We start from the raw sequence: 12,629 nt of genomic DNA on the forward strand, positions 1-12,629 counted from the left end.
CCAGCCCAGCAGCCACACCCTGAACTTCAGCAGCTGACAAACGCAGCGATGAGCAGTCAGGCTGGAGCCTCTGTTTATACTTGTTCATGTTTCTAAAGATAGTTTTCATCTTTGCTGTGTGTTCATACCTAAATACTGAGAGAAAGATTGTATGTGTGTCCTCATTAGGACAGGGACTTGGTTTTATTGGTTTGTGGGACTGTAAACTATGGGTTTATATTGTTTTGAGTAATGAAGCCAACACAGCACAACAAAGAAAGGAAATACCTTCAATATGCACAGAAATTTGGCCACGCAGCATGTAATCACTATGAAAGTCTTTAAGTCATTCCTGCAGTTTAACAAATTGGTGTGTGCCATCTGGCTTCATGGAAAGATAAAGATTAGTTTTAGTAGGATCTTTACCTTGAGGCCACTCTTGTTGTGATTTGGCACTATATAAACTGAATGAAATGTCTGTCTCTGCAGAGCACAGTCTATTTATTCATAAGGCTAACCAAGCCTACTCTTGTTAGCTAGTAGCTTAACACTATTGTCTTAAATGCGATGCAACTCCAATCCAGTCCAATAGGATTATTACTACATATCATATTTTCAAATCCATGACAGCAGAGTAAGCCTGGAGCACATGTGTTTAAGCAGACTCTCATGCATATTTGTCCACGTATTAGTGATTGTGGGTGAATGAAATGCAAATGTGGGCGTGCACAATTGTTGGACTGATGGTGTTGGTGTGCACAAATGAGGAGAGCCGGGCTCTGAGGCATTGTGAGAGCCGAGAGCAGACAGAGTCCTGTTCTGCTGATTACACATCAGTGAATTGAAGCAAGACAAGTGTGTATTACACAGGAATCTATCATTTGGAGGGCATCTTCAAGACAGGTATGTGCAACAGGTATGTGTAGCTGTATATTCAGTTCCTGTAGTATGTTCTTGTTGAGTAGGAAACTGCTCTAAATACATACATGAAATATTTTCTAGGGTAAGTAATTACCACTGGGAAAAAACAAACAAGCGTAGTACAGAAATTTGGAGCAGCTGAGCCTATTGGGATAAATTTCTCAAATATGACACTTATGCCTGGAAAATGTTAAAAGAACATAGTCAGCAACTATTAGACAGCAACAACACTAGGGATGAATTTGGCTGAATTTATTCAAATTCATTTCAATTTTTTTGTCTAAAGTCGTTAGATCTTTAACAGTTTTAGGACATTGCTGACCACGAAAAGGAGGTTTATTTGTTTGAGCTGACACAGATGTTTTTTCCCCAATGATGATAATGATTATTCTGTTCTTTTGATAATGTAAGAGCCTTTGTGGATATAATGAACAAAACATAAGTCTGTTATGTAATTAAGTTTAATCCGCAACCTTACCTTTGGTAAAATTCTGCCAGATTCCTCTGAAAATAAAAAAGAATCCAATAATCAATTGTCAGAGTTTATGCTTAGAGTGGTTAAATTACATCAACATGCCCCAGAATGAATGAGCAGCTTGTTTTACTACCGTAGCGTTGGAGGCTACAAAGTTTAAACCATTATAACAAATTTCTTTCTCACTGTGGCAAAATGTTCCTTTTCATGCTCAATTTCACAATGAAGCTTAGTGTTGGGAACTCTCCGTTAGTAAGCGACTTATTATTCTGACTTTATGAATTTCAGGGGTTTCTGTCAGTTATTCTGTAACATAGGTGGTAGAGTCATGTGTGCAGGTAACAGCTGAGCCTGTGTTTCTGTGTCTGATCAGTTAAAAAGCAGCATGCATAAACTGAGTTAATGACTGAGGTTATTGCTCATTTAGGCACAGTAATAACTCCGTGGGAATGCCAGTTACCCAAATCTCACTGCCCCCTCATTACAAAACACCCGGCCTGACGTTAGCCAGGGTACATTTCATAATGGGCACTGAATAGGGCATTCAGTGAACACACTAATAAGCTGCTTATTAAACTGGTATATGAAACAAAACAAATAATGTTCTGGCTTGAAATCTTTTTACATTTCGGAAACAAGAAAGAAACCTTGAGTTAGTATGTGTGTCTTAGCTGGAAGCTGATAATAATGTTAGCCCAGATACATCAAACGCAGCTGGAGATTGGCTTCCCAAACCAGTTTCTGTCTTATCTCTCATATCTCACTGTTTCCTCTCCCTGATCTCATACTAATTTACCCGCACTAGGCTACATTGTTCTGCTGTTGCATCCACATGTTCAGCCAGTATGCCACAGCGATCCCCATTCTTCCCACCGTGTCCTCATGCTGTCACTCCTTATAATCTGTACACGAAGGGGGTGTACCTCATTTGTCCGTCCGTCCCAGTTCATCAAAGACCCTTGATCCCCAGTGCTGTGGTCTACATTCCCCTAATGATCAGTCACAGTTGGAGTCCAGCCTAGTCAGAATGGCTTGGAAGTGATAATAGTGATGGGAAAGGGAGTTTTTCAGAACGCAAGCTGAACAAGAGATGACAGTGTGTGTGTGTGTGTGTGTGTGTGTGTGTGTGTGTGTGTGTGTGTGTGTGTGTGTGTGTGTGTGTGTGTGAGAGAGAGAGAGAGAGAGAGAGAGAGAGAGAGAGAGAGAGAAAGAAAGAAAGAAAGAAAGAAAGAAAGAAAGAAAGAAAGAAAGAAAGAAAGAAAGAAAGAAAAAGCAATAATACAGATTCAGGGCAAGCTTGAAATACAGGAGTGTGTATTAAAGAAAAAGAGATATTGGATGAGTTGGACTCCACTTTAGTCAGTATATCCCGCAGACAATCCTATTGTCTGTGTGTGTGTGTGTGTGTGTGTGTGTGTGTGTGTGTGTGTGTGTGTGTGTGTTACTGAGCCATTTCCCAGCCTGTAAGCTGATTAAAGAAAAGGTGTGCTCAGCAGAAAACTTTAGTTAGGCTCTGCACAGAGTAGTTGCCACCTTACAGCCAAAGTCAGGCACAGCTTTATAAACACCCTGCGTGTCATATAATAACATAAGCGCACTAAAGCTGCCGTTAAAGAGAGAGAAAAGGAATGCAGTACACTTTAACTGGATTTGCAGTGCTCTAATCCAACACAGTTATTTAAGCATATACAGAAGACAGTAACAAATTAAAAGAGATACTAGTCCGCCATGCGCCCCAGAACAGTTTTAGTGATCTTTGCTCAGATGTCTGGATTCATACAATAAAAAAAAAGCACCCCTCCACAGCAAAACCCATCTGTTCTTTGATTGGATAGGTAAATTTGTGATTGACATGACATTGGCCAATCAGATGAAAGGAAGAAAAATAGAGTCAAAATTCGTACTTGTAACTTGAAACTTGAGTGCAGACTTTCTCACTTAGTTTTTTGGCTAAGTCCACACACAAATTCTTTTTACACATTCAAATCCTGATTTACAAGTACAAAACTGATTTACAAGTACAAAACTGATTTACAAGTACAAAATATTTATGACCACAATTTGAGCCCATACAGATGAGTGCAATGAGTTCTGAGGACTGCAGCGTCGTCTGATTCATCCTCATTTTCATACTCGTATGGCCTGTTTTTAGATGTCATCACTTCAAGTATATTCCATTTTTTCTTTCATTTGTTTCTCACTTGCATAATAATGAACATATATTTATTTTTTTTAAAAAACCTTTATACCATTATTTTTTAAAACCTCTGATAGCTGAAAGGGAAACAGAAGCTGACATTATCTTTTAAAAACAACAAATCCTGCTATGCAAATGCCAAGTGTCCTAACATGTTTTTTTCCCTCTTAACAATTATTTAAAAATGTTCTTTCTTGTCTGTTCGCTGTAGTATTTCAACAGAGATGAGAAAGAGTTATGAAAATACAAATGAAAACATGTCAGTATAGCCCTCAGCGTTTCGCACAGTGAAAACAGACAATGATTCATTGCAGCAGTAATATGAATGAGTTGTTTGAAATGCTCTAAAATATTAGTGTATAAAATAAACAATGCTAAACAATGTCAATCACTCTGCCATTCCCCTCTCCTCCATCTGTGCTCTTTTGCTTTCATTCAGACTGACTGGCTGGAGGCCAAACAACCTGACTGCTCCAAACACTTCTACATCAGCAGACCTGTCACCATGGCAACAAGACCCACGGCCTGGCAGGAGCAGTGCCCTGTCAACTTACTTGACGAGTCGGTCAATGAGTCTTGGGCGAGGGGTGACAACTTCCCTCTGAAAGGCTTAAAGGCACCCAAGGCAGAACCCGAGGAGGATATAGACACCCTGGAGCCTGATGCTCAGGTCAATACTCAGCGGGAGAAAGAGACTATCTCAAAAATCAAAACAGCTGATGCGACTAAAATGGAAAATGAAGGAGCTGCGAGAATAAGGGAGACAGAGGAAGCAGTGATGGGATCAGAGCAAGTTCCTAAAAACCTATCAGGAGGACTAAAGACTCAAGAGGAACCTGAAGTTGAGTTATGCGAGGAAGTTTTCCCGCCTACACTTTCCTTGGGTGCCTTATCAGCAGGAGTACACCGTGACAAAGAGGGCTTTTCCAGCCCTGAGGGTGAGGTGGCAGAGTGTATCAGTGATGTTGATGTCATTTCAGACCCAACAGAAGACATTACTTCTTTAGATAGCCAGAATAGTCGAGAATGGTTAAAGGCATCTCAGATGACTGAACCAGCTGATCAGAAGACATATAAACCATCTGTAACAGATGTAATAAGTACCGGTATAGTGGAAAATAATGTGTTACGACCTGCTCACCCTTCTTGCTCTGACATTAACATTACAGATGACGCGCATACTGTGAGTTCCCCTCCTTTTGCAGATGAAAGTGAGGAAGAAGAGGAAGTGGGCATTGCTATTATGGAACTGAACACATTAAATATCAACAGCAAGTCTTTCCAACCTTTATATTTAGCTTCCACTAATCAAGAGACAGACTCAGCTTTGCATGCAAAACCCTCAGATAAACACCAGGAGGGGCTGTTGTTAAAGAACCAACGTGAACCTGCCCTCAGAGGTGTAAACCAGGAAGCAGGACAACAGGTGCCTGGCCAGGGATCTCCACCTTTGTCGACCGTTGCCATGGAGCCGTCCAATCCAGGTGGGGCTGCTTCTGCTACAGGCTTTGCTTGCGTTGTTGCTGTGAGAGAAAGGCACAGCAGGGCGGGGGAAAGAACAGAGGGAGAAAATGAGCAAACAGGTGGGGAGGAAGGGCAGAAAGAGAGCGGACTTAAAAGGAACAAGCCAGCTGGGCAGCAACACAGCGGGGGACTGTTGAGATATTCACAAACAGTCCAAATACAAGAGCCGGAGATAGAAAAATATAGCTGTGGTGTGTCTCTGAAGCACAGCAACCACACCAGGATGGAGAATGACTCATGTGACGATAGCCAGAGTGACAGTGGCGTATCAGCTGATTTCTCCCCGTCCAACACTTTGGAGAGCTTTCCATCAACTGTATCCAGAGAGACTCCCATTGAGAGGGAGATCCGAAGGTCTATAGAGCGGGAACATAGCCTGAGAAGATCCAGAGGGCTTCCAAATCTACGCATCACTCCAGAGTATGTAGAGGTTCCCTTAAGAAAAACTGTTCCTTCCAATTCAGTAGCTGCGAAGACTGAGTGGTGTCAGGACAAAGATAGAGAGTTTGCTGGCAAAAAGATGCTGTATGAGATTCAAACGGAGACCCAGAGGGAGCAGGATCTGGTCAAGCTTGGGAAAATTCCAGGTTTTTATGATAAAGGCACAGTTCGACAAATAAGGGAGAAGAAACAGATCTATGAGACCTTTCAGACACCCAGTGACTCAACTTTTACAGCCTCAACCAGTCGCAGGGCCCCATCGGTTTCTTCTGTCAGCAATGGTTCAACTCCCAAGAAGCAGGAAGACATCTCATCACAGGTGTCCACCACAGAAGACACACGTGTCGAGAAGAGACACAGTTTGGATCTTCTTAGCCCGACACAGACCCCAAACTCTCCCATAGGACGGAGTGTAACCAAAAACACTCTTCAAGGACCGGGTATCTCACAGGGGACAAGTCGACAAGTCATAATCTTAGAGAACAACCTGAAGAACACAACACCGAAGAAACACCAAGACAAATCAGAGGGTATTACTGTTGTCGACTCTGGAAGTCCTTACATCTTATTGTCACAGAAAGGAGGGAATGAAAAAGTAACAGAAAAAAGACAAGAAAAGGAGGAGGTGGAGGATTTAGTACCCAAGGAGAACCCCTTTTTCAAGCTGCGCTCTTCAAATAATTTAGTGAAAGTGAAGGAGGATATCCAGGAGGCCCAGAAGAGGGAGAAGGAGCTTCGCAAGCAGAGGATTAGTCTGTATGGGGGTAGTGGTGGTGTTGGTGGTACACAAGGACAAGGAGGGGGAGAAAGAGAGGGAGGAAGGCCAGTCAGCATGGAGTTAAAGAGTCCTGTGCTGTCATTAAACGGACTGTCCGTTGCTGACGCACCTGGGTCATCATCCAAAGGAGAAACTGGACCCTCAGCAGGTTAGTGTAGGCCTGTGTTGGTCTCTGGGTGAGCATGTGTGTAAGGGTGTAATTGATTCTGTTTGTGCCCGCCTGCTCACATAGGCTGGTGTGTGTGTATGACTGGTTGAGCGTGGGTGTGTGTGTCATTTTTATATCCGTGGCTAGATGATGAAAACCCCCTGAAACAGCTCAGTGAGCACATTATTTCATTTTCCTTATGGTCAGTGGAAAACCTCAAAACAGCTTTCGAATCTACTGTTAGCTATTATGAGCAATAACTTTGCACCAGAGCCCATAAGCTGGCCGGCCAGAAAATAAAATTCTGTAACTCAACAAAAAATGTAGCACCTAACCTGTCATATTAATTGTGAAAAGCTGAGGCAGGGAAAAACCTGGCTCATATTTCAACGCTATTGTGTCAGGGAAGAAAGGAGCTGGCTGAAAGAGTCCAATCTGGGAATTAAGTCCGAAATCAGCATTCAAAAAGTGGATATAATCTGATACAGAGTTTGTGCATGTGTGTGCGTGTGTGTAGACTATTGCTGCCTATAGTGTATCTCTGGGAAATTTTGTTTGCCTGTATTATACAGTAGTGATTTCCAGGTGGGGTACTTGCTATTGTGTCAGCAATCCAGGGATCTTTATATGCTTGGTTTAAATAGTCAAGTAAGAAAATGGGCTAAATAGTTTAAATAATAAGTTAGTGACCTTAAATAAAGGGAGAAAAACAACTGCTAAATAGCCAATTTAGCCAAAGATAAATAGCTGAAATCAATACAGTTACAATAAAGATGAAACATATATTTATATATTTATAGATATTTATATATTATTTTTAAAGATATGGGTTTCGGTAGAGAGTTTAGTTTTGAGCTATATATATGTCTGTAACGTACATCTATACTATTAGATGGGTGGATATTCATATTAAACATAGTTTGAGTTAGTAACGTTAGCTTATAGCTTTAGCTAAGATGAAAGCTAAGGTTAGCTTAAAGCTTTTCCACCTGAGCCAAAATTTCAGGCTCCTCTGAACGCTTGATTTCAAACTTCTGTTTTTCCTTCTCCAGCTCTGCATGATGTTAAAAACAGGATACTGTTATATGGTCATTTCAAAACCAGCCCTGGCAGTGAGCATCGCCCTGCTAACAGAAGGCTCAAACCTTCTGTTGGGGCAAAGATTAAGATAGAGAATAAGGATTATTTTGAACTGTGAATGACGCAAAGCTACTCCAGTAGAGTCCAAGAATAAAAATATGAATAACACAAGTAGAGATTTATAAAAACAGTGCTTAATAATTCAAATTACAAACATTTGATACATGATTTTGAAGGGCATTTTGAAAGACTGCTTGGCTGTGATACATCAGAAAAAAAAGACTGGGAGGCGTTGCTCTACAGTATGTTTCAGTGTGTTTTTTTGTCTGTGTTGTGTTGCCATGAAGGCTGATTTGTGATTACGTCAGAATGAATGACTTAAAACATTGTTGGTTTAACAATGAGTGACATAAACTGACCAGGGTGTGTCCACAAAGCACGCCGGACGGTAACTGAAGGTCGTGCAAAGTGCAGCTGCATATTGCTTTACACATCAGGCTTTATTGCCCTTCTGTTTCTTAATTACCGCTGCCTGCTTTTAGTTTCTGTTTCTCCACGTTCATGAACAGATTTCTTTCCGTCTGTTCCCTCTGCAATCCTCTGTCTCTTCTCATTTCTCTCTGCTGCCTCACGATGTTCAATCTTAATTTGATTCAGTGTTCACACTGTGGTGCTCAAACAACATCACAGGGGCACTTCTCCCTCACTGCTGTTCTTTCTTCATCTGCTTTTCTCTTCTCTTCCAGCACGCCTGTCAGTCAGCAAGTCATTTGTGTGGCCCCCGGTCCAGGCTGAAGACGAGAAGATTAACCGGCCAGAGGTGTGTCAGTGTTACAGCTCATCCGTCACACTATTGATTTTTAGAGTTTGTATAAATTTTACCATCTGGTACTTAATAAAACTTCGCAGTGAGTTTTATTAAGTACTTTCGACTCTGAATTTTAACGTGCCAACCTCACCCGTCTAGTACACTTGGCATAGGACATGAAAATGTAGGCAAATCGCCATCCTGAGTCTCCCTGGAATGCAGACAAGAAGATATCAGGTTCCAAAATAATGATGCTTTGTTAGCTCTACATTTGACTTGCAATGTCGCATTAAGATGAGCTTTCAGGCAGGTGAATTAAAGGAAGATCCAACATAGAGTGTTCTTGTACGATGCTGGTCAACCAAGTGCCACGAGACCAGAGTCAATGGGTTTTGGAATTTATTGCACAAGAATTAAAGTCATAAAATGTTCTAAAGGTCTCAGCTACACCACGTCCAATCAGGAAATAAATTAAGATATCTTAAAACAACTTTTTATTGATTAGCTGTGATCATTTCCATCAGAGAGGCTAAGTGGAGTCAAATAAATCCAGCAAAATTCCTCCCACAGTTTGACAGCTTCCCCTTTTCCCCATTTTCCTTTAATTTGTCACGCATCTGTCTGTTTAAAACTGCTCTGGACTGTAATGTGTCAAATGGAGAAAGTCTTGTGGGAGGATGTCAGCATCTCTTTTGCACCAAATATGGGACGCAAATATCTGATAACATGCTGAACACACAGTGAGGCTCTTATCTTTATAGATAAGGGATGAAGGCAAACAGCCCTGAGACTGAGAGAGAGCAAGAGAGAGAGGGAAGGAACGTGTCTGTAGAGTGTGTGTATGTGCGCACACTTGAGCAGTCAATAGCAGGCAAAGAGGAAAGTCAATTGACAATCCCACTGATTTGTGTTACCTTCCTTGTGGGTCTTGCATCTCTTTGATACTCTGGTATCTCTGATTAAAGCGGAGTGCTGCTTCGTGGCTTGAGCTGTTTAATTCAGTTTGGCATTGATGTGCTGGGGTTTAGCTGCATGGTTCAGTCTGACATTAGCAGCGTTTTGCCCTCTTTCCTCTCACTTCCTCATAGACCCTCCCTCTCTTTCTCTATCTGCTGGTTGATTATCTGTGCACAGACCTAGTTCCTGATTAAAGTTCAGAGATACATGAAGGATTGCAGGGCAAATTGGCCTCACTTGTTGACTTAGTCATACAGAACATGGCCTTGGATCATAGTCGCATTAACCTTCCTTTGACTTACAGAGCTAATGATGCTCATCCAAAGATATGTCCTCAAGAGGAAGCAAATTCATCCCTTTCTTTTCGCTCCCTCTGTGTTGGCTTTTTGGTTTGGTCTCCCACTCCAACATACTTTTGAATTCTCTTTCTTTTTCTGCTCCTACTCTTCCAACTTACTGCCTGCCTCTTCTTTTACCATGCAATCACCACTTACTCCTGTTCACTTTTTGTTCTCCTTTTCATTCAGCTCCCCCAGAGTCCTCGTACCCCTAGACAGAAGTCTCCTCTAGTGCTGCGCTGGGAATCAGGTCTGATCAATGGACACAACAACAAGGATTTGGACTGAGAAAGGTCTTTTTACAGAGACCTGCAGATGGGAATAAGGAACAACGATGAAGAGGAAGAAGGAGGGAACGTGGAGTGAGAAAGAGGTCAGGGATTGAGGCTAGAAAAGGGGTCGGGAGTATTGGGAGCAAGGAACATGATTTGTGGTGGACTAAAAAAAACCCTGAAGAGTCCTTCAGCAAAGAAGCGATGTGAATGGAGAACGTGGGGCACCTATAAGTAGATAAGCTCATGGCCTGCTTCAGGTGCTGAAAACCCTTAAGACTAATGAATGTAAAAAGACAATAAAAATAAAAATAATATGTAGGAGAAAAGAAGAATTTAGGAGATTTTCAAACAATCAGGAACTCCTTCATCTGTGGATTTCTTATGTTTTGAAAAAACAATGTGTCATCAAGAGTCTTATGTGCTTAACAATATCTACATAGAGGAAATAATTTGGTTTATTACACATGTAAACACCTTATGCAATCTGATACAACAGCCATGTAATAAACCCTATCTTTGCCTAGCTCTGTCTCCTGACTTTTTATTGACTCTGTCAGAATGCTGTTGGTTTTTTTTATTGAACTCTTTGGCCATTTTGAAGATTGCAGTTAGAGACCAATGATATTTGATTGCATTATAAAATAATTACTTCAGCAATATATTTGCAATGACCAATCTTGAGCTAATCTACATGGCCACTCTACTGGGAACTCAGGATTTACTGGGATTTTTTTGCTGAGAACAGAATTTTCCAGTTCTACCATGGTTATCCAATACCCTTCAGAACACTGGAGCTTAATCATTCTCTCGACCCTTGACGAGTTCAAAGTACTGATAAAATATTATGTAACCGAAGAGTGCAAACTGCTATTCTGAATTTAGATTTCATATTTTGTACAAGTTGTACCTCCTTGGTTTTAATGTGCTCAAGTTTTCTGTTTTTATGTGATTGATTTTAATTTCCTTTTCATCTTTTTTAATTGAATCCTTGATTGAAAATATGCAAGCGATATAAATTAGCACCTCTCAGTGATAATTTGCTACAGGTTTATAGTATTTGATTACATACCCAAGGGGTTCCTAGTAAATTGCTAACTAAAAAATGTAGTGTGCATAGACCAGTGATCTGAGTCAGAGGTGGACTGAAACAATAAGTCTACCCAGACAACAGTGCTTGCAAACCAACAGACTTCTAATTTCAACACTATGTTGTGTTTTGAATGGGCTGTTGTAATATCAGAGTGTCATTTTGTGATTATTGTGTCCAGGTTTGACTTTAATGATATTATTGTAATTGTCCTTTATCATCTTATGGCACTGGAGATACAAGTGAAGGGAGGTGTAGCCTGGGTCTGAATCCCAGCTGTCAAATCTCACAGTTATTGTCAATACAGGTACACAGCGCCAACCTTGGTGCTATTTGTTCACTATTTACATAGGATAAAAGTCATTCAGTTTACAAAAGCAAATATTTGGCACTAACAAACCTCAACACTGAGTTATTAAGGTATGCTGAGCCCTTAATGAGCCTTTAAACACTCAGGAATACATCAAACAGAGCACGTACTACACAGATGTAAGTCCAGACATCAGAAATTTTAAGGCCAAAATGTCCCTTAGGCCACAGGTAAAAATATCTACGACATTCCTCCAGCAATCTATTTTATTGCACCAAATATCTCACTCACATATAATTTTTCTTGTTACTATTCATGAATAAGTACTGGAAGCTGAATTTAAGGGCAAAAAAAAGCATGTTTATAAAAAGTAGAAAGTTGTGAGTTTGTGAGCTGAATTATGACATAAAAGTCATTCACTGATGAGAGGACAGTGGAAAGAAAAATACTCAAATACATGCTCAAATACAGGTGTTCATTGTTCTACATGCGCATGCAAATTAGTCTGTAGTTCATACAAAACTTGTTCAAATTAAAGGGATTAACTGGTAAAGTGTCACGGTTAGCTGCTGTTTTAAGAATTTACCTGTCTTATAGGAATGCTTGGCATTTTCCGTTCATTTAAAAGGCCATTTTCTTTCCCACATTACCCTCATTATTCTTTGCATGTTTAAATCTGTGAAATACAATTTTAAAAATCTGTGAACGTTACCCTCTGTACTGCTCATCTATTCTACTGCGTTCATCTTCTTAACCCGACATGCCTCATAAATGCCAAAGAACTTCTGGGTTTGGAAGATCTTTTCTTGAATTAAGCAGCACGACTGCCCTGGTGGACCTTCCTGTGGGTGTAGATGAGTGTAGATGAGCTGAGATCATGCTTTAGTGACCTTCCAGTCTCCTGTAAATAATTTATCACCTCATTCTGACTGGACGCAGCCCAGTGACATTGCGGGCACATTATTATGGTGGAGCCACGGGAACTAAAGTGCTCAAAATTATTAATAAGTTCAACTTCTCACTGTGCTGCACAACGCTGGAAGAAACTACCTGATGTTCTTTGAAATGTCTCAATCATCTGTACATTATTAAATCATAACATTAAAAAAATATTTTTCAATCTGGATGGTGATATATAGCCATTAATATTACTTATTATTTTAATCTATGTGTTGTTTTCGTTCTTTAAAGTGCTTTTCTTGTTTTAAATTTAGTGATCAAACTTTCTTTATTATAAATCTTTCTTTCACTCTTCTATATGTTATTTTTTTAAGTATAATTATTTCACCTTTATACTTTATTCTAGTTTTT

At 40.4% G+C, this 12,629-nt stretch overlaps 1 protein-coding gene across 2 annotated transcripts; it reads left to right on the forward strand.

Moving 5' to 3' along the window:
- Positions 1 to 585: 585 nt before the first annotated feature.
- Positions 586 to 10,444, forward strand: misp3 (MISP family member 3). 2 transcript variants are annotated; one of them, XM_012923717.4, is made up of 4 exons: positions 586 to 895; positions 4,012 to 6,463; positions 8,290 to 8,363; positions 9,836 to 10,444. In XM_012923717.4, exons 2-4 carry the CDS (start codon positions 4,078 to 4,080, stop codon positions 9,932 to 9,934), a joined length of 2,559 nt encoding a protein of 852 aa, XP_012779171.2. In that variant the 5' UTR covers positions 586 to 895; positions 4,012 to 4,077; the 3' UTR covers positions 9,935 to 10,444. The 2 variants fall into 2 exon arrangements, with proteins under 2 accessions (XP_012779171.2, XP_004567881.2); XM_004567824.5 differs by having other exon boundaries at positions 586 to 882.
- Positions 10,445 to 12,629: the final 2,185 nt, after the last annotated feature.

The sequence above is a fragment of the Maylandia zebra genome, linkage group LG6 (genome assembly GCF_041146795.1).
Source record: "Maylandia zebra isolate NMK-2024a linkage group LG6, Mzebra_GT3a, whole genome shotgun sequence".
NCBI lineage: Eukaryota > Metazoa > Chordata > Actinopteri > Cichliformes > Cichlidae > Maylandia > Maylandia zebra.